Here is a 23,248-nt window from a genome sequence, read left to right as displayed (position 1 = left end):
TGCTTTATATGGACCATGAAATAATATTTAGACAGTACTTGGAATATTGCCTTGTGCATAGGAAGTGCTTACAAAAAGATATCTGTTCTTATTTAACCCTTATAACCACTCTGGCAAGTAAGTAAGATTTTTGTTAACATCCCCTTCTTACATATATTAAAATTAACTGAGACGTAAAGAAGTCACACAGCTTCTCTTAGTTATGTAAGAGATGAGGCAGTAGGAGGACTGGGACTTAGATCCCGGCCTGAGAGACTGTTGTCCTCGTGAAGCGCGCTGAGAGAAGGGGGTCTGCGGGAAGCTCCCTGGCTCATTCCTGTGGCCAGTGGAAGGCAGAGGCAGGACTAACCCAGGGGAAGGACAGATGTCGCTGCAGCTATGGTAGAATCCGTGGAATCTACCCAGATACCTTGGAAGTCTAGAATATTCATTTAAATACATATACACAGACACTCATACTTACACACATGTATAGCAGCAGAAATAGGTAATCACACGTTCTGTTCTACCCTTTTCTCTGTTAAAAGCAATACCTGCATGTATTCACTTGCCTTCCTTTTTCCCTACTACTGGTTCTAGTCCTGTCGCACCTGGGAGCTTTATGAAGGATAACCGTAAATGTTCTTTTAAGATACTCTTGAAGTTAATTGCCTGTGTTGTGTGCGCTCAGTCGTGTCCAACTCTTTGCATCCCCGTGGACTGTAGCCCACCAGGCTCCTCTGCCTGTTTGGAATTTTCCAGGCAGGAATACTGGAGTGGGGTGCCATTTCCTACCTCAGGGGATCTTCCTGACCCACGGATCGAACCCGCGTCTCTTGTGCCTGCTTCATTGGCAGGCAGATTCCTTACCCCTAGCGCCACCTGGGAAGCCTGAAGTTAATTCCCCACCTGTATGTAATGAGAACTGAATTTAATGCAGAGCAGGCTTGCTCCATTTCCTGCACATTGACCTTGTTCCTTCCACACAAGCCAGGGACTGAGGGTTATGCACCAAGGGAAGTAAAGATGGGAAATGAAGACTCATTCAAAACTAAGCAGATTAACGGAAGCTACAGAAATAGATGCTACTTGGTAATACACTGGAACAGGAAGATAGGCTTGGTGTGTGGTCTCAAAGCATCTAGCTCGCTTTTATAACCTGACAGCTCTGTATGTGGTGCGGCTCTCTGCTTAGGTCCTTAGCGTCTCAGGTGTACCATTTTGTTTAAGTTCTCAACCTTTCTGAGCCCACACAGATCAGGAACTTATCATGAGACTTGTGTTCCCTTGTCCATCCATCTTACGCTTTCTAATGAACTGTTGCAGCTTTCAGACTTGGTCTATACACTGGCTTTCTCTTGTGGCTTCTGTAGAAAGGTATGCAGAACTTAAACGTTAACCCTAACCCAGTTAATTTGTTCCCCCAATGTTTTCACCAAGTTGAGAAGTCTTCATTCTGTTAGGAAAAAAAAAAAATCATATGATCCTTGTATTTCTGTGTCTTTCTTTGTTTTTCTTCATGTAATACTTTTTGGTTTTTGCTACTTTGCATGATGATTCATCCTGGTTTTACTCACCTTCCTCAGTTTATTGCATTCTTTAAAACGGTCCGACGTGAAGCTCTAAAGGAGTCTCTGCTTGTTCTCTCCTTTCTAGGAAAATGTCTCAGGAGCCGTATCACAGCTGTCCCTTGGGGAGACCCCAGCCCCGGCACAGCCTTTTGTATCCTCGGAAGAACGGAAGGAGCGGTGGGAGCAGGGCCAGGCCGACTACCTGGGAGCAGATTCCTTTGACAACATCAGGAGGAAGCTTGACACTTACCTCCAGTAGAAACACTGCGGTTTCCGGTGGACACACCCACTTCACGGGCACTTGTCTCTGACACTGAGTCCCTAGAGCTGGGTTAAGAAAGGTCTGTTACAGTTGCTAGAGGCTTTCACTAAAATTCATCAGATGTGGGGTTTTTTGCAAGACAGCTGGTGAGAACTGGGCAGAAGTTGGTTAAGTAGCGATTCTGTCACACGGACAAGAGTCCTGCTTTTTAACCCTGCGCTTGTGTTTCCGAAATTCTCAATTAAGCTGATTGCCAATGTACATGGTAAGGGAAACTCAATCTTAAGTTGTTACGATAGCTGTATCAACTCTTACAATGTGCCAGCCAGGCTGCAAATCAGTCTCCTTTCAGAATGGGACACGCACGGTACACGTCTCTTGCTTGCTTGCTGTACCCCTCACTAGACCTGCATTTAGAGTCGCCCAGAGGCTGCCAGAGTGATTGTAATTCTGCTTTCAGATAAAGACAGCCTGTAATAGCACTGCTGAGTGATTCATAAGCATATCAACAAACGGTGTTCACCCATTTCCTAGCCTTAGTGTCTGAAGATGCTCACGTTTTCTGTGTACAGTGAGGCGGCATGCTGGAATGCTCTGTTCCGTTCTGTATATCTGAAAACAGCAGTGTGATGGCTCCCTGCAGTGGCACCCTGTATGAAAAATAAAGACTTATTGCCATATCTTGGTTGTTTCATTAAATTAAGGATGCCCACTCCTCATGGGGTAAAATTTTTCACAGAATTTTTCATAATTTGTAGAATTTGTATTTTAAAAACCACTGTAAAACTTGACACTGAAATATATGCTTTAGAAGTTGTTTTCTAGATACCTAGGGAAATCTACATCTAGTGGTTCTCCAGTGATGGTGATGTATCTGATATGATAGATGGAGGAAAGGAAGATCAAGTTTATCTCATCTGTCACTCACATTTCACCTCTATATTAAGTGGGTACTCAAATTTTAGAATATTGTAACCTTAATGAACCTAGGTTCATTGTCAGTCTCTAAACATACTCAATAACATTTCAGGACTATTAGTATCAGACCCAGTGTCTTCTAGCGTTTTTATCTATGGCTTAAAATGATAGAAATATCAATATAAAACATACTTCTTAAATGTGCAGGTAACTCTGTTGCACAGATGCCAAGATAGTGGAGGGCATGATTTAAATGACCTTTTAAATCTGAAGTGAGTAATCACAAATTATTCTGTTGAAGAAGACAAGAGAGGAGACCATAACAAGAAGAAACTTTAGAGGTTTAATTGGCCAGAAGCTGCAGTGGCTTTTAACCTTCAAGATCAGGAATAAAGATTCCTTTATTTCCACAGTAAGGGTGTGAATGAATGTTGGAATATGGAAACTTGGAGGCAAGAATGGATTGGGGGGACCACCTTGGAGGTTGGCTACCAGAAGAGCTTAAGAAGAGCCTGAGGATTTACCTCAAAGTATAAACTGTTAAATAACCACTGATTTCTGAAGGTAAAATAAGCTAGTTATTTGGACTGGTGGAAAGTGAGTTGCTGTGATCTTCAAATACATGAAGCACTACCAAAGATTTAAGTGCCTCCACATGTCAGGAGCAGCCATACAAAGACTCCTCGAGATCCTTCTAGTCCAAGAATCTCTGCAATGAGGGATATCCATTGCATAGAAAATTCTGGCAAAACTGAAATTAAATTCATTACAGTGCAATTTACAAGTCATACAAACAAGTATTTCTGGACAATCTATTGGTATCTAATATTAAAAAATTTTAATTGAAGGATAATCGCTTTACAATCTTGTGTTGGTTTCTGCCATACATCGACAGGAGTCAGCCACAGGTACACACACGTCCCTTCCCTCTTGAATGTCCCTCCCACAGCCCAGCCCATCCCACCCCTCTGGGATGTTACCGAGCCCTTTAGTTCCCCTGAGCCATGCAGCAGATTCCCACTGGCTCTGTTTTACACACGCTAGTGTGGACGTTTCCACGCTACTCTCTCCATTCATCCCACCCTCCGCTCTCCTGGCCCTGCCGTCCCACGTCCGTAAGTCTCTTCTCTGTCTGCGTCTCCGCTGCTGTCCTCTCAGTAGATTCATCAGAACCGTCTTTTTAGATTCCACATGTACATGTTAATAGACGACATTTGTTTTTCTGACTGACTTCACTCTATAATAGACTCTAGGTTCATCCACCTCATGAGAATTGAGTCAGATGTGTTCCTTTTTGTGGCTAATATGCCATGTGGGCTTCCCTAGTGGCTCGGAGATTAAAGTGTCTGCCTGCAATGCGGGAGACCGGGGTTCGATCCCTGGGTCGGGAAGATCCCCTGGAGAAGGAAATGGTAACCCGCTCCAGTATTCCTGCCTGGAGAATCCCATGGACGGAGGAGCCTGGTGGGCTACAGTCCACGGGGTTGCAGAGTCGGGCACGACCGAGCGACTTCACTTCAGTATTCCAGGTACCACTGCTTCTTTATTGGTTAATCTGCTGATGGGCATCCAGGTTGCTTCCGTGTCCTAGCTATTGTGAGTGGTGCTGCAGTGGACATTGGAGCACATGTGTCTTTTTCGGTTATGGTTTCCTCAGGGTAATGCCTGGTAGTGGGATTGCTGGGTCACATGGTAGTTTTATTTTTTTAAGGAATCTGTGCCTAATTTTAAAGTTGGTCTCAACCCTACCTTGCTTTCACAGTCTCAATGGTTATAAAAATGTCTGATTTCAAGGAAATACTTGAGCTTATTCCAGAAATTACACCTACCAAAGCATGTATTCAGTCACCTTATTTTCACATCAAACACAATTTGGGTTGACATATACATTTATACAACACAACTCTGAAAAACTCATTCAATAAGCACTTACTAAGTACTGACCATATCACGCATGTGATGGACAGTAGATACACAGGAATGTATAAGACAGACATATTTCCTTATATTCTAGTAGCAAATAGACTGAAAGAAACTAACATATATAATTGCAAATTATGTTCAATAAAATACACTGACCAATACACTTGCCCCTGGGCAAGTCCAGCCTTAGGGTCTTCAGGAAAAACCTCCTACAAGATGGTGATTAAGCCAGAAAGAGAGGCTCTGCAGAAGCCAAAAGGGAGGAGAAGGAAGACTATTCCATTCAGAAGAAATTATGGGAATGGGAGAACTGGGTGGAAATAAAGGCTTTCAAGAGGATGGAGAGGAATGTATTGGCTTCATAGATGAACTTTTGGGCTTTGGATTTTAAATTCAATAATGACTGAAGTTTTATTAATGTAATTTATATGTAATGTTTTATTAATGGGAACTTACGTACCAAGGTAAGCAGAACAGTATAAAGAACTCCCATCACCTACTTTCAGCAGTTGTTTCATCTATGTCCCTACATCCCCATGAACTCTTCCCCTACCAAACTATTTGGAAGCAAATCCTAGATAAAAAAATTCATATGAAATATACCTGCTATCTTTAAAACATAGGGACTTTATAAAAGGCTCACACCAAGAAACTTAATTCCAAATGTCCTCCATTATTTTGTGTTTTACTTCCACTTGATGTGATCAGGATCCAAGTGATAGCTTAAGGTAAGGATGTCAGATTTGTGAGCTCCAAAGATTTAGCTTCTGGACCAGGGGACCAGATTTGATCACTCAAGAGCTTTTGTGTAGCAGAGCTTTATTAAAGTATAAAAAGGGACAGAGGAAGCTTCTGGCACAGACACCAGAAGGGGGAGGGGGAGCTCCCACTAGTCTTATCAAGGCCTGATAGACTTTTACCAGACCCCTTCCCACAGCATACATCGTAAACTAACAAGATTAGAACTAACAATAGATAGGTCTCACCAGACCCACTCCCACAATATACCGAAGATAACAAGATTAGTCAGAAGGTTCTTGTTAAGGAAACATGTCCTTACATTGTTTATATTGACTAAGACAAAGCAATGTAGAAGAAAAAGTTTGTCCTTTTCTCCTCCTTAAGAACTCCAGGCCCCTATCTCCTCCTTGACTATCACAAGTAAGGCCCTTACAGTGCAACTGGTTGATATCTCTGATTCAACTGTGTTTCCTTACACTCCCTTCTGGTTTTGTTGTTGCCTCCTTGCAATTTATTTACTGAAGAAACTAGATTATTTGTCCTTTAGTCTCTCCCACATTCTACACTTCACTGATGGCAGTTTGTTTCCTTGCATTCTGTATTTCTTATAAGCTGATTGAGAGGACCAGTCAGATTAAGGTGTGATTTAATCTCATTATGATATTAACTGCTATTGATGATCATTGCCTAGATACATTATCTCACTGGGGTTACAAAATGGTAATACTCTCACTTACTAGCTGAAATATTTCTATATACTTCCCTTCATCAACTATCTGGTTTTCCTGGGTTTTTCCTACTAAAGAGGCAGGATAAATGCTTGATTCCTTCCCTTTGCTCACTAGTCAGTATATAAAATATGCAACTGGTTTCACAGCATTCTTCAAAGGTGGTTTTGAGGGGGTTTGTTCTAGTATCATTATGAGTTAATTAATTTTAATATAGTTTGTTTCAGTCCAATGCCAGTCATCTTGAAGGTCTAATTGTCTTACCTTTGTGATTTACATTTTAAGAACACTGCTTCTGAAGCTGGTGGAAAACAGCTTAAATGAGAACAAGAGTTGATTAGAAGGCAAGTTAGTTTACTGTGGTGGTCCTGGAGAGATACAGTGGTATTCCAACACATCTTCCACCAGGCTGAAGGCATAAAGCTACTGATAGATTGGATATGAAGAGACCAGGAAGGAGTAAATAAAAACTAGAGGTTTAAGCAACTTGGCTTAAGAGTCTCCAACCTGGCTGCTCCTGAAAAACACTGGAGTTGTTAAGTACAGTCTCTTAGGCTTATCACTGTAGATTATGATTCAGTAGACCTTGGTTGAGTTTGAGGCCATAGTATCTCTATTCCAAGTACTATCAAGCAGTGACTATGACCCAAGGGACATTTGAGAACCATCTGATACATTAAGAAGGTACACTAAATACAACAGGGAATCAGAGATTTCAGAAGATGCATGGTGCAGTGTTGTTACATAGCAGGGGATTCAACTTCTATTTAGTAAAGGCTTTCCAGAAGACAAACTCAGCCCCTTGAGTGAAATAGGCAATATTATCATAACATCTATAAATTAATTGTAAAATGTTTACCTCTTTAATGTCACCGAAATGTAGGGAATTAAGCTAAGGAAGACTTGGTTTCCCCTTAAATAAAAGTCTGCCACAGTCTGCTTTTTTCTATTACAAATGGATTATTAACTGTTTTTACACTTGGGTATGTTATGTGATGGGCTTCCCTGCTGGCTCAGCCTTTGATCATTTATTTCTCTGAGTTTCTGACGCTGAAATTTAATCTTCTTTAAGTGAAAACAATCTGTAAGAAAGCAATGAGGAAAGACAATGTTTACTAGGTTCTTATAGCTCAATTCTCATATCAGCCCTATAATGTATATATAGATTTCTCATTTCTCTGGTAATCAGAGAATAAGAAAGGTTAAAGACTTTGATTCAGATCTGTGTTTATTCTAAATCTAAAGCTATGCTCTGCATTAAACAAATGAATTATCAATACAGACCATGAGATCTGGGAAATGGGCCAAGAGATCAACAGTATTCTCTCTATAGACCCAGAAATATAAATGCCAGAAACAAATAATGGAAAAGCTTTCATTTTGCTTGCTATGAAGGTACGGACAATGGCCTTGAAATAGGACTTGGAAAATACTTTTTACAAAAAGACATTCCTAAGTAGGCTGCCTGAAATTGTAATATAAAAATGAACGGGTAAGAAAATTCAAGGATGGAGTTAAGTCATGAATTTTGTCTTGGACACAGTTCAGCTTCACAATGTATAGACTGTATCTTAAAAGCCTATACAGAATTATCCTGTTTTCACAGTTGCTTTATTAGCCCAGAAGAGGGAAAACTTCTATGACATGACTATATGATACTGTGGTGTACTCAGGGTCAAGATCCTTTTACAGATAAGGGCTCTTTACACCTAACAGTAAGCCACTCAGCTCTTGTGATTTACGTTTCCTTCTATAATGTCCAGTCTACCAGCTGCCACTTCTCACTACTGTTTTCCTAGAAGAAAAATAGGGAAAGAGTTAAATGTCCAATAACAGGGCCTTTGAACACTAGGTCCTTTTCTACTAAGTATATGGATTTATTGAACTCTTGTTATTTTAGGTGGTTAGAACCTTTTTTGGTTTCTGTGCTTCTAGTTGGGATGAGCAGAAACCTAGTCTTCAGATAACTAATACTGCCTTATTGTTGTGACCACATAACATGCAATACAAATAATTTGGAGCTCTCCACCTGTATCACAAGACTCAAATCCTTTTTTTGTTAATACACTTGAGGATATCAAAGCATCTAACTAGGGAGTGAAAATTAAACGTATCATCTGGTATAAACTTTTTATGTTTATTTATATCCCTTTGGTTCCCTAATTTTTACACTGCATAAGAGAAAAGCTCTGAACTTAAAAGGCTTAAGTAATTTATTTTTGGTTGTGCGGGTCTTTGTTGCTGCACATGGGCATTCTCTAGTTGCAGAGTGGGGGCTTTCTCTAGGTGTGATGTGCAGGCTTCTCATTGCAGTGGTTTTTAAATCCTATGATGTACTATTAGGGAATAGCCCTTCCCTACCCTAACATAAGGGGTAAATTAGTGTAAACGTTCAGGAAACTGTATCCTAGTTAATTTTATCTGTGTCTTTAATAGTGTCTTTCTAAGACACTATTGACAGAATGCTGAAAAGATGGCAAACTTACTAACATTTCAAAACATTAGTCCTATCTCTGCTTTAGCAAATGGCCCACATGTTTTAACAATATATAATCTCTCTGATGACTTAATTTCACATCTATCACATTAAATACCCTCTGGGAATATTAGACTGGGTTTCAACTGTGCAAAGACATGCCCTAGAATTTATCTACCAATTTAAGAAATCATTTTGACATTTGCTCTTCTTCTAAGTGAAGTCCCAGTGTATCCTGGTTATTATATCTTGGTTCAGATTAATGGAGGTGTCCTGTTCCATGTACATTTGAATCATATACATTATTAAACTTGTATTTTCATGTAAAAATTAATTTTTATAATTAAAGGTAGAAGCAGGTTTAAATCTGTCAGAAAATTCTTGATCAAGAAGGTTGATCAGAGAGCTGGAAAAGAGATTTTTTAAAATCCCATCTTAACCTTTGGAAGATCTGATTGGAAATAAGAAATCATCTGCCCTTTCAAAAGCAGCATATTATTATGGCTTCAGCAAAGACTGTTCTCCCTTATTACCTTATAAGTATAAATATATTAACATGGAAGAAAACATTATGTCTGCTAACAGGGTTTCTAATCAACGGAGTTTCTCCCTTTGAAGTAGACATCACTGCAGGGAAGCCTCCCAACATTATTCACAGCTCTCAGTATCTTGGGATCTTTTTATTGAGAAGTACCATAAAAATGAGGTACTGAATTCCGAATGTAGAACTTGTAAGGAAGGCTATACATACTTATTGGTGAATTACATGAAGGAAAGCTGTTGTATTTCACCTTTCGCAAATATTTTCAAGCTTAATATAGTTAAAAACTTAAGGTTAAGCATTTCAATTCTTATTAATAAGCCAAACATATCACTGTCCTCATATTTTTGATGAATCTTCTTTCCAAATACTAATGAACAGAACTTTGTTAAGCACTATAAATAAAAGGAATAAAAAACACACCAGTGAGTGGGAATGCAAACTACTACAGCCACTATGGAGAACAGTGTGGAGATCCCTTAAAAAACTGGAAATAGACCTGCCATACAACCCAGCAATCCCACTGCTGGGCATACACACCGAGGAAACCAGAACTGAAAGAGACACGTGCACCCCCATGTTCACTGCAGCGCTGTTTACAACAGCCAGGACCTGGAAGCAACCCAGATGTCCATCGGCAGACGAATGGATAAGAAAGCTGTGGTAAACATATACACAATGGAATATTACTCAGCTATTAAAAAGAATGCATTTGAATCAGTTCTAATGAGGTGGATGAAACTGGAGCCTATTATACAGAGTGAAGTAAGTCAAAGAAAAACACCAATACAGTATACTAGCACATATATATGGAATTTAGAAAGATGGTAACGATAACCCCACATGCGAGACAGCAAGAGAGGCACAGATGTAAAGAACAGACTTTTGGACTCTATGGGAGAAAGCGAGAGGGTGGGATGATTTAAGAGAATAGCACTGAAACCTGTGTATTACCATATGTGAAATAGATCGCCAGTCCAGGTTCGATGCATGAGACAGGATGCTCAGGGCTGGTGCACTGGGATGACCCTGAGGAATGGGATGGGGAAGGAGGTGGGAGGGGGGTTCAGGATGGGGACACATGTACACCCATGGTGGATTCATGTCAGTGTGTGGCAAAAACCACTACAATATTGTAACTAGCCTCCAATTAAAATTAATTAAAAAAAACTCCACCACCAGTGAATGCCTTTGATATCCCCCAAAAGAAAATATGCAGTACCTGAGTATAATTTTATTGGTACTTACTGGTTTTAAACATAAGATGATTACTTTCTTGATATTCCCAATCCTGGAGCTGTAATAAGGGCAAAGTCTATAATCCACAGTGGTATCTAGTATACCACCAAACATAGCTGTTATCACAGCTCCTTTTTTTCTGCCTGACGGGAAAATAAAAATAACTGAAACCAATGTTTAAGATAAAGATACTTAAAATTTTAGAATATATACACTGAGTTCTAAACAAGAAAGTCAGTTAAACTGAAATTTAGTAAAATTAAAAAAGGGTAGGAATATGAGTCAATTTTTCTCAGCTACTTGTAGTACTTTTTATATACTGTCAGTAAAAAATAATTATATAAAATAGACATCTTAACAGAAATAATAGATTTATAAAGATTATTCTTTAAAGAAAAAGTACTCATTAAAATATGGCACTGAGAAAGTAATAATTTTTTAAACTTTTATTAATTTTAAATTTAAAACAAAATCCAGTTTGAACCACAAGTGGAAACAGTATTTTCAAGATATTTCTAAAGCTATTACTCTACATAATAATGAAACAGAGTTAACAGCATAAACATAATGTGAACTTTTCATTCCAGTAGTTTATATATTTTCATAGGATGAATTTGTTTTTTATTTAATACTACTTAATGGAACTGTACAAAACCAAAAAGGTATTTTTTAAATGACCTGCCACATTTATCATTATGAATGTGTTTAAAAACACAAGTCTATAAATGTTTGGGTAAAGAAGCAAGCAGTCTTCACTTTACAGTGAGTTTGTAAGGTTTTGCCTTTGTAAGCAAGGAGAGTAGAGTGCGTTTTTTGCTGGGAACTCTTTTTATACTTAATCTCACAAGAGTATTGGTATATTGAGAACCCACATATCAGGTTTTATGAGATCCTGATCAACTTGATTTTTTGTACTAGTCCTACAAAGTAAAGAACTTCTCTATCGCTCCTTATGCTAGTGGACCAACCTCAAGTTATAATTCCATTCTCATCATCGCAGCAAGGTCTATTGGTCCTTTTCATCACCTGCTGCTGAAGAGAAAAAGGCCTGGGAAGGTTCTTGCTATCTAATCCACTGTTCCCTTGGAGCAAAGGATAGGGCTCAGAGAAGGGGAGGATTTAGCTGGTGATAAAGTATGTGTTAAATCTAAGATGTGTGCCCTAGAATACAACCCTGCCTCCAATCTCTTCAGTCAAGTCACTTTCAACACTCCAAGTAAAACAGAAGGTGTTCTTAAATTTGTGTCATCAAAAATGAAGCTTCTCCTGTTATAGTGATCAATTCTTCCTTCCTTGGATTAAAAATAAAGTTTCCCTTAAGGAAAAAACACCATTTACTACCTAACCTGATTGATAAAATTATAGTTTGTTTTAAATGTGACTAAAAGAGTCATCAAGAATTCTGTGGCAGCTACTGTTTGATTGTTAACAAAAAAGTAGGAAAATGATGACTGATTCTATATGTAGATGTAAGGATGAATTACTCAAGTTCCAAAATCAAATTCTGGTTCTAAACATAATATCAAAGAAAATTCTCCATTTAGGGATTAAGATGTCTTTAAAAGTTGAAATAGTTTTGGAGGTCATCCAGCCCAACTTCCATCCAGATAGCATGCCTCTCACATATAGTAGTCTTCTGAATTATAAAAATTTATAAAGTTTTTTTAAAAGCACATAAATAATATTATCTATATATAGAAATATCTATTCAGCAATTCCATAATTTAAATAGTCAAATCAAATTGGGCAGAACTGGTTCCTTCTCATCCCCACAGACTGTATTTACACACTAACACATCAAGTTACATTTAAATTAAAAGAATAGTACCACCTGACTAAATGGAGAAAATAGTGCTCTAACACAAACCCTAGTTTTTTTCATGAACATAAAATTGTAAGTCACTTATTTGAATTTTATCTCAATGATACTGTGGAAAAAACTAAACAAAGAAACCAAAACACACACACATATATGAACAAAACCAAACAAAAGCCAAGTAACTTGCTAACCTGGACTTTGGTCTCTCATTTAATGTTCTGGAATGCATACACGGTTTTCAAAGGTCCAATAATATCAATCTCTTGTATAGTCTGTGTACATATTAATCGTTTAAAGGATTGTGAATCCACAGCATCACAAATGGGAGGCTTTGGTGACTAACCAAATGTGTCAACATAGAAAATAACTCTCTATTTGGTCAAAAGTATAAAAGGTTTAACCTTTTTGGAAATATGAAAAAGCTGAGTACTTGGGAGATATATGAAAATACTCAGCATAGATAGTATGAAAAGCTGAATAAAAGCAACTTTTTCTCCCAAAAAAATTATTTTAGGCCACAGCATATAACAGAACTTATTGCTATTTGAAATATCATTAAAAATAGGTTCATATATAGAAGGCGATTAGTAATACCTCTTCACTAATATAAAATATGCCCCTTTTAGAAGACATACTCTAGATATCATTTCTAGAACTGCATTTTTCTCATTTCTAAAACTTGTGTATGTATCTGATTAAACTGACCTTACCAAATTCCACAAATTTATAAATCAATTAAAGTTCTGATTTCATTGATTTTAGCTTGTTTCATTTCACTAGCATTTGTTTTCTTAGTTCCAAAGGCTCCAGCTGCAAGTTCTCTCTTCGTGTTTTGTATTTTCAGCATGTTTTCTTCAACAGAATCCTTCACAATGAACTGTAAAAAGAAAAACAAAGTTAAATTGGTTAGGTAATTTTTAGGTCACAATACTTAAAATTCTTTAATTAAAAAAATGAGACCTAATAAAAATAATGCTCTAAAGGAATCTGCTTTCTTATAAAATTATGTAGCTGTCAAAAATGATCAATAATAATCTATTAGAAACTGTTTCACTCTCCCTTTTTTTTCAATATACAGTGGGAATATTAGAATATGATATGATAGCTAGAGATGAACGTCATTTTTCCTTATTACTCCGTATATTTCTCCTGTATAGAGAATATAGCTGTAAGGACATGTTATAACTCCATCATCAGATAAGAGCAACATATAAAAAAAGCAAACTTTATGGACAATGCTGTAACTGGAATATTAGCAAATTAAATTCAGCACATTTAAAAAGCCAAATAAGATTTTCCCAGAAAGAATATGCCTTCATCTGATATAATTCAGAAAATTAAAAGAGAAAAATGTGATCATCTCAATAAATGCCAAAGAAGAATTTGATAAAGTTAAACATTTATTCCTGATTAAAAACTTTGATTTTAAAAAGAATCCTCATTAACCTAGAAATAAATGTCCTCAATCTTATTAAGGACATCTACTAGAAACTTACCAAAAACACCATACTTAATGTAAAACAATAAAAGTATTTCCAACAAAGATAGGAACAAGTCAAGAATGGTTACTATCATTACTACTATTTAACACTGTACAAGAGGTCCCAGTTACTGTAATAACAAATTGTGTTATAAAATGTTGCTGAAATACATAAAAGACCTAAATAAATGGAGAGGGATACTAAGTTCTTATATGGGAACACTCCGTATTTATAAAGAATACAATTTTCAAATTAATCATAAATTCAGTAAATCCCAAACAAGATTTCTTAAATGGGATTTGGTAATCCAAATCCAAAGTTCAATTCATGACTAAATAATAAAAACCAACACAATTTTCAAAAAGAAGGGTAAGGAGAGCACTATGCTCTATTAGATATCAAGGCATACTGTATAAAACCATAGAAATTATTAAAGTAATATTGTCCTGGGAACAGGAAAAGAGATCACTGAAATGGAATGGAGTCCAGAAAGAGACCCATGTAATATATATGAATTAGTTTATGAAAAGGTGACATTTCAAACTGGTAGGAAAAAAAAAGATGGACTTAAAAATGGTAATGTAACAAATGATTCTTCATTTGAAAACAATAGTTAGATCCATAGCATGAATCATAAACAAAAAGTAAAATATTTCAAAAGAATCAGAACTACAGGAGATCCCAGTATCAGGGTCTTTTAAAAAAAAGAGAGAAAAAAAAAAAAAAGAACTATAGGACATTTGGGGGGTAACATTTTCCAAATTTTGAATATGACAATTTTTACTGCTATTTTTATAAAACACTACTTCCAGTGGTGGATCAGATGGTAAAGAATCCACCTGCAATGCAGGAGACCTGGGTTCGATCCCTGGGCTGGCGAGATCCCCTGGAGGAGGGCATGGCAACCCACTCCAGCATTCTTGCCTGGAAGAGCCCCATGGACAGAGGCAGCTGGCGGACTACAGTCCATGGGTCCGCAAAGAGTCAGACAGAACTGAGTGACTAAGTACAGCACCCCTCAGGTTTACATAACTTACAGAAGAGTCATTTTTAAATTTGAAGATAAAAGTCTTCTGTTCTAAGCAAGACTCAAAAACCCAGGAGATACAGGGGAAATGGCTGACGTATTTTAAATCATAAATATTTCTAAACTTTCATGACAAAAAAACACAAAGTTCAAAGATAAACAAGAGCCTGGGATAAAAAATTTTCAACACACATAACAAAACATTTAAAATCAGAATTTATAAAGTCCTTTATACTACAAAACTATATCTGTTCTTTATGAAAACCTGGCAAAAGATATAAGCAAGCAATTCACATAAAAAAAAATTAACAATAAAGATGACCCTCATTAGTCTGCTCTGCATAATTCTATTTCAATTTTTTATAACAATAAATTCACGCACTATTTATATAGTTTTTAAAATCTTACAACCTAATTTTAAAGTAGGTATCTTAAAAACTCACTTTTGTGATAATAACTTCTTGCTTCTGGCCAAGTCTATGGCATCTGTCAAAGCACTGATCTTCAGCAGCTGGATTCCAGGCCTAGTAAGAACATGAATTGCTTCATTACCACCCTTATCTGTATGTGTTCTATACAAGTCCTTTTGTTGCAGTATTATTCATTCACCTTTTACTGACTGAAATCTTTCTGAATGAATTCAGATAATGACATATTAATAAGTGTTCTGGGGACAGAACAATCCACACAACCCCCTGACCGCCTTCCCCAATCACTACTGTGATAAGCAGGTGTCCTCTCCCCTGTCATTTCACTCCCCTGCCTCCAGTATCTAATTGAGGGTCTGAAAAATAGAAATCACACAGTATAAATGATTGCTCAACAGTCAAATAATATCTTTTCAGTATCTTCTCAACCCACTTTCAAGTCAAACTATATTTGCTTAACAGAGGAAGCTTATACACTCTCTGAAATAATTTACATCAGAAAAGGTAGGTGAGTCCATTTAATGAAAAAGTTTTCTCCCTTTCTGCTGGTCTTTGGTTCTTTTTCTTTCATTTTCCTCCATTCATTATGTAAAAGCACAAAAAAAGATTTCAGTAGTCAAAAGTCCTAAAAATTATTTAAGACTTTGCAATATACTTGAAATCAGTTTGACTTCAAAACTGATCTAAGAAAGTAGCATTAGCTAATCAACATAAGCATTATCACAGGGACTCTCTTATGGTAGAGAATAAAACAATGAAGCACTGAAATGGGAAGAATAAGCAAGAAGGATATAGAGCTTTTCAGTCCAGAAGACAGGAGTCAAGTGGTTTTGAAATAATATCATGAATTGTCAGGGTGGGGGTCATTAAAATTTAAACTAAACTACGGAATGATTCTTAAAGCTGAAAATAGGGTGTTTTGGAGAAAAGGAAAATTTATACAACAAAGTACCAATGGAAAATAGAAACAAAATCATAAATGAATAAGTAGATGACAAGTTCACAGTACAATTTATACTTAAGAAGTTATTTTCTTCTTTTTAAAGTTCCCTTGAGATCTAGAGAAAAGGAGATTTTTTTAACTATTAACTTGCTATAATTTCATTTTGGGATTGTTTTTTGGTATAGAAGTTAGATTTGAAGGACTTACGTAGCTTATGATTTTCTAAAACTGACAGTCACATTCTGTGAATATTTTGTAGTTTGCAACTGGACACACTTTGAAACCATTATACTAAGAGCACAGATAAAATGTTCCTTTCTGCTATCTCTATTTTGTCTAGGAACCTCATGGTGAGATGGCAGTATATATCAAGTATGACTAAGATGTGTAATAAAATTTATTTCATGGTAATAGAAAACTGATAGCTCTCATTCTCATAGGCAGTGATGAAGGAAACAATTAACTTTATCAAAAGCTCATAATGAAATATCAAAATTTATCTTATCTTTTATATAATACTCCATAAAGAGGTAAAAGATTATCATGAGCAATTTTTTTTTTTTTTTGTGGAATCTTATTTTTGGGGGATCTGGCTTTTGTTTTAAAGTTAGAAACAATATCTGAAAACTTAAAATGTTCAATGAAAAACAATCAACTTACTATAAAACTACTAAACATTCTGTAAGTTTTCTAAAAGTATAACTGTTCAAAGAGTTTAGTGTCTGGTCAACTTTATAATACTAATTAAATTACTGTATTTGGTATTAACAACCTCTTTCTTATCAAGTACTAAGATTATAACCAAAGAAAAAATAATTTGGGAATCTGTTTCAAAAATCAGTTTCTAGAATTATTATCTGTAGTTACCATGCACAGTTTTTATAATAACCATAATACCAGAACTCCAGCAGAGATTTAAAACTTCATCCACAGAACTAAGGCAAGAAAATACAGTAGACACTGCCATCCCCAGGCATTAACATGAAAGCCATGAACGGCTGAGTGTGACTTATGGCTGTGATATTACTGGAAAGGTTACGCTTGGGTGAGGAAAAAAAACCTTGGTAACAGGTATATGCTTCAACTAGACTGTCTTATCCAGAATAATTCAAAATTTGTAACTTAGTAAAATTTCTTTATGTTATGAATTTTCTGAGTTTCAGGCAGCAAGGTAAAACCACAAACCTTAATTAAGTCTGTGGTTGCACAGAAATAGAATAGGGTTTCCTCTAGCCAAAATAGAGCACAATACAAATTAGAAACTGAATTAGTTCAGAGGGTTTCCAGTCCAAAAAAGCCCTTGGTACAATCAAGAAAAAGTGCTCCTGTGGGGATGCAACTCTACGCCACGCAGTGTGACGGGTCAAGCTCAGAGTGGGTTTTAGCTACCACTCTGCCCCTAGGCCTGTTCCACACACAGTGACTGCACTTTATCGGGCATTAAAATTTATCCAAAACATTCCACTAATGTTATCTGCTTCTAAACTGTGATGCTGGACCACCTGCACCTATATAAAAATGCAGTTTCCCGGGTCTCATCTAGGAACTCCTAAATTTGAGGACAGAGGTCAGGCTGTATTTCTTAATTCGTACACACAGTAAAGCTTCAGACTGTCAGTACCATGATGGTGGCGACTTTGTCCATTCTGTTTATAGCTAGAGTCCACGTCTGCAAGGTTCCCTGATACAAAACAGGACCTCATTATTCATGGCCAAGTCAATGAGAACACTTCCCTAAAGCATTAGAAAGAAGAGAAACGTATTCTGCACATAGAAGAGCGGCAGCACGGCACAGCACGACACTTCTGAGCATGGACTCAGATCCTGGTTTGTGGATCACTAGCTGTGCGACAGGCCAAGTTACTTCACATCTCGGTCTCCTCGCCTGTAAAACGGGGGTAAGTAACAAGATCTACGCACAGAGATGTGGTGAGAATTTCAGGTGATATATGTAAAGCACTTAAAGAGAAAGCCCTCAAAACACATTTCCTAAGTTGTTATCTACCTCTAAAGTTTGCCTAAGCACTTCACAATCAGTTACAACTATAAAAGTATTTTTAAAAAATAAACAAAAAACTATTTGGTAAAGAAGTAATAACAGATCAAAAACTCTATAAAACTACTTACTGGATCCATTAAAAAAACTCGAGAAGCTGCAGAAAGATTCAAGCCAACTCCACCTGCTTTTAAGGATAGAAGCATTATAGTTGGAGACCCTGCTTCAGTGTTTTGAAAACACTGAATTGATTCAACTCTTTTTTTTTGGGCCATGGAACCATCCAAACGAGTAAATACAAATCCAGAGGCTCTAATGGAGGGGACAAAAGAGACAAGTAAGTTACTACACTATAAAAACATGTTAAGTAATTGTAATCTTTTCATTAAACTAATGCTTTCATTCATTTCTTCTGACAAATATGTACTAATCATCTACTAATATGTCAGGCTCTACAGTCAATGTTTTTTCCTATAAATTCAGGACTTAAACTTTAAAATTCTAAGTTCTCAGGAATATTCTCTATTGTTACTGTTATTTTAGATAGATGAAATGAATAAAACTGCTAAAACATAAATAATGGCTTTTTTGCTATTCAAATTAAAACATTTATATAAAATCCTTTTGCTCAAAGTGAAAAACACTGTTGAACTTACCTGAGGGGTGTTTCTATTAAAGACAGAAATGTTGTAAACTGAGAAACAACTAAACTTTTTATGTTGGGGTTCTTCTTTCTTAAATCAATCAATGCATGCATCAGAGCATTAATCTGAAAAAAATCAGGACAGCCATTAGGTTCCATTTTGAATGGGAAGAGAAAAGTTCTGACATATTACCTCCTCAAAATGGAAATGTAAAAACCACTAATTTTTTTAGAAAATTGAGACTATCACTTTTTTGATAATCTGAACCCTTTTTCTCTCCCCTTAAATTCAGCGCTAGATATAAACAAAAAGCCAGTAACCAACAAAGTGTAATACTCAAATGACAAGATTAAAAGCAGAATTATTATTTTTAAATATGATTATTTCTTTATATAAACATAAAACAAATATTCAAATATCTGCACATGTATATTTACCTTCGAACTGGATGTCCATTCGATATTGGACTTTTTCTCAGTGTCGCATGCCAGCTCTTCTGGAGGACACTCTATTAAGCTGTCTCCATGTATGTCATTTCTGCAGAGAGGGCATTTAGCGTGCGGCTACACAAGAAGAACAAAGCACAGTGGCACTAAACAAAGGAGCAGAAATGTGAGCTCGCCCGAAAGGTCAGAAGGCAAGTAAACATCCCCAACGGTCAGCACTTCATCAAACCTCTTGTCAGATTCATCCACTGAGAGAAATCTGCACACGCTGAACTCCAGGCAGATGTAATGTCCTAACGTGGGAAGCGGGATTGGTAAGAGAGCAAAAGGAGGTAATCCTGACTAACAGCAAGGGCTTGAGACAATAAACATTATTTTCAGACAAATAAAGAAACTATGAATAACAGTTTCTTGAGCTAATTAAAATACAGCATACTAATTGAAACTATTCTTTAGAAGAAAAACAATTCCTTCTTAATAGCTTATAAAGTAGTTCAGATGTGTTAAGTCCTAGCAGGTTCATTCAAAGCAGTTGTCTGTTGTGTCAATTTTATACCAAGGCATACTAATAAGATTATCTCTAAAATAACTACATACCAAATACCATTGCAATAAAAAAGATTCTGAAACTATGCACTATCAAGACATGCATTTCCCCCTATATGTATATTACCTCTCCATAAAAATGTTTTAAAAAATTATACCTTAAAAGGACTGCTTAAAGGATTATTCCACTTCACATAAATTTAGACCTACCTAGATATAACATCCCAATAGCCATGGCAAGGCAACTAAGCTGTTGAAATATGGCAAAGACAAATTGAGATGTGCTTTAAGCACACAATACCACTGAATTTTTTTTTTTTTTTAATTTTTTTATTAGTTGGAGGCTAATTGCTTCACAACATTTCAGTGGGTTTTGTCATACATTGATATGAATCAGCCATAGATTTACACTTATTCCCCATCCCGATCCCCCCTCCCACCTCCCTCTCCACCCGATTCCTCTGGGGCTTCCCAGTGCACCAGGCCCGAGCACTTGTCTCATGCATCCCACCTGGCTGGGTGAAATCTGGCTTCACCATAGATAATATACATGCTGTTCTTTCAAAACATCCCACCCTCACCTTCTCCCACAGAGTTCAAAAGTCTGTTCTGTATTTCTGTGTCTCTTTTTCTGTTTTGCATATAGGGTTATCGTTACCATCTTTCTAAATTCCATATATATGTGTTAGTATGCTGTAATGTTCTTTATCTTTCTGGCTTACTTCACTCTGTATAAGGGGCTCCAGTTTCATCCATCTCATTAGGACTGGTCCAAATGAATTCTTTTTAATGGCTGAGTAATATTCCATGGTGTATATGTACCACAGCTTCCTTATCCATTCATCTGCTGATGGGCATCTAGGTTGCTTCCATGTCCTGGCTATTATAAACAGTGCTGCGATGAACATTGGGGTGCACGTGTCTCTTTCAGATCTGGTTTCCTCAGTGTGTATGCCCAGAAGTGGGATTGCTGGGTCATATGGCAGTTCTATTTCCAGTTTTTTAAGGAATCTCCACACTGTTTTCCATAGTGGCTGTACTAGTTTGCATTCCCACCAACAGTGTAAGAGGGTTCCCTTTTCTCCACACCCTCTCCAGCATTTATTGCTTGTAGACTTTTGGATAGCAGCCATCCTGATTGGTGTGTAATGGTACCTCATTGTGGTTTTGATTTGCATTTCTCTAATAATGAGTGATGTTGAGCATCTTTTCATGTGTTTGTTAGCCATCTGTATGTCTTCTTTGGAGAAATGTCTGTTTAGTTCTTTGGCCCATTTTTTGATCGGGTCATTTATTTTTCTGGAATTGAGCTGCAGGAGTTGCTTGTATATTTTTGAGATTAATCCTTTGTCTGTTTCTTCATTTGCTATTATTTTCTCCCAATCTGAGGGCTGTCTTTTCACCTTACTTATAGTTTCCTTTGTAGTGCAAAAGCTTTTAAGTTTCATTAGGTCCCATTTGTTTAGTTTTGCTTTTATTTCCAATATTCTGGGAGGTGGGTCATAGAGGATCTTGCTGTGATTTATGTCGGAGAGTGTTTTGCCTATGTTCTCCTCTAGGAGTTTTATAGTTTCTGGTCTTACATTTAGATCTTTAATCCATTTTGAGTTTATTTTTGTGTACGGTGTTAGAAAGTGTTCTAGTTTCATTCTTTTACAAGTGGTTGACCAGTTTTCCCAGCACCACTTGTTAAAGAGGTGTCTTTTTTCCATTTATATTCTTGCCTCCTTTGTCAAAGATAAGGTGTCCATAGGTTCGTGGATTTATCTCTGGGCTTTCTATTCTGTTCCATTGGTCTTATATTTGTCTTATGTTGCCAGTACCACACTGTCTTTGATGACTGTGGGCTTTAGTAGAGTCTGAAGTCAGGCAAGGTTGATTCCTCCAGTTCCATTCTTCTTTTTTCAAGGATTACTTGGCTATTCGAGCGTTTTTTTGTATTTCCATACAAATTGTTGAAATTTTCTTTGGTCTAGTTCTGTGGAAAAAATACCGTTGGTAGCTTGATAGGGATTGCAATTGAATCTATAGATGCTTTGGGTGAAAGCCATTTTTGGACAATTATTGATTCTTCCAATCCATGAACACGGTATGTTTCTCCATTCTGTTTTGTGTCCTCTTTTGTGATTTCTTCATCAGTGTTTTATAGTTTTCTATATATTAGGGCTTTTTGTTTCTTTAGGTTAGATATATCCTAAGTATTTTATTTCTTTTTGTTGCAATGGTGAATGGTATTGTTTCCTTAATTTCTCTTTCTGTTTTCTCATTGTTAGTATATAGGAATGCAAGGGATTTCTGTGTGTTAATTTTATATCCTGCAACTTTACTATATTCATTGATTAGCTCTAGTAATTTTCTGGAAGAGTCTTTAGGGTTTTCTATGTAGAGGATCATGTCATCTGCAAACAGTGAGAGTTTCACTTCTTCTTTTCCTATCTGGATTCCTTTTACTTCTTTTTCTGCTCTGATTGCTGTGGCCAAAACTTCCAACACTATGTTGAATAGTAGTGGTGAGAGTGGGCACCCTTGTCTTGTTCCTGATTTCAGGGGAAATGCTTTCAATTTTTCACCATTGAGGGTGATGCTTGCTGTGGGTTTGTCATAGATAGCTTTTATTATGTTGAGGTATGTTCCTTCTATTCCTGCTTTTTGGAGAGTTTTAATCATAAATGAGTGTTGAATTTTGTCAAAGGCTTTCTCTGCATCTATTGAGATAATCATATGGTTTTTATCTTTCAATTTGTTAATGTGGTGTATTACATTGATTGATTTGCGGATATTGAAGAATCCTTGCATTCCTGGGATAAAGCCCACTTAGTCGTGGTGTATGATTTTTTTAATATGTTGTTGGATTCTGTTTGCTAGAATTTTGTTAAGGATTTTTGCATCTATGTTCATCAGTGATATTGGCCTGTAGTTTTCTTTTTTTGTGGCATCTTTGTCTGGTTTTGGAATTAGGGTGATGGTGGCCTCATAGAATGAGTTTGGAAGCTTACCTTCATCTGCAATTTTTCTGGAAGAGTTTGAGTAAGATAGGTGTTAGCTCCTCTCTAAATTTTTGGTAGAATTCAGCTGTGAAGCCATCTGGTCCTGGGCTTTTGTTTGCTGGAAGATTTTTGATGACAGTTTCAATTTCCTTGCTTGTGATGGGTCTGTTAAGATCTTCTATTTCTTCCTGGTTCAGTTTTGGAAAGTTATACTTTTTCTAAGAATTTGTCCATTTCATCCAAGTTGTCCATTTTATTGGCATAGAGCTGCTGGTAGTAGTCTCTTATGATCCTTTGTATTTCAGTGTTGTCTGTTGTGATCTCTCCATTTTCATTTCTAATTTTGTTTAATTTGGTTCTTCTCTCTTTGTTTCTTAATGAGTCTTGCTAATGGTTTGTCAATTTTGTTTATTTTTTCAAAAAACCAGCTTTTAGCTTTGTTGATTTTTGCTATGGTCTCTTTAGTTGCTATTGCATTTATTTCTGCCTTAATTTTTCCAGCAAGGATCTCATTCAGATATGAAGGGGAACTCAAAAGCTTTACAGATAAGCA

General features: G+C 36.7%; 2 protein-coding genes across 3 annotated transcripts in view; one reads left to right on the top strand and one right to left on the bottom strand.

Annotated features, from left to right (window-relative positions):
- Positions 1 to 2,492, top strand: part of GYG1 (glycogenin 1) — a 36,839-nt gene extending 34,347 nt beyond the window's left edge. The window contains exon 7 of the mRNA XM_043474060.1: positions 1,636 to 2,492. Within this exon, the coding sequence (XP_043329995.1) occupies positions 1,636 to 1,809 (174 nt within the window). The 3' untranslated portion in view covers positions 1,810 to 2,492. The remainder of the gene's footprint in view (positions 1 to 1,635) is intronic.
- Positions 2,493 to 10,809: 8,317 nt separating this feature from the next.
- Positions 10,810 to 23,248, bottom strand: part of HLTF (helicase like transcription factor) — a 63,801-nt gene continuing 51,362 nt past the window's right edge. For both annotated transcript variants that reach the window (XM_043474058.1, XM_043474059.1), the window contains exons 21-25: positions 19,154 to 19,279; positions 18,729 to 18,841; positions 18,204 to 18,384; positions 15,149 to 15,229; positions 10,810 to 13,074 (exon numbers count right to left, since the gene is read on the bottom strand). In XM_043474058.1, coding sequence (XP_043329993.1) covers positions 12,922 to 13,074; positions 15,149 to 15,229; positions 18,204 to 18,384; positions 18,729 to 18,841; positions 19,154 to 19,279 — 654 coding nt within the window. In that variant the 3' untranslated portion in view covers positions 10,810 to 12,921. The remainder of the gene's footprint in view (positions 13,075 to 15,148; positions 15,230 to 18,203; positions 18,385 to 18,728; positions 18,842 to 19,153; positions 19,280 to 23,248) is intronic.

This window comes from Cervus canadensis, chromosome 7, assembly GCF_019320065.1.
Source record: "Cervus canadensis isolate Bull #8, Minnesota chromosome 7, ASM1932006v1, whole genome shotgun sequence".
Classification (NCBI taxonomy): Eukaryota; Metazoa; Chordata; class Mammalia; order Artiodactyla; family Cervidae; genus Cervus; species Cervus canadensis.
This window is presented reverse-complemented; position numbering and strand designations above follow the sequence as displayed.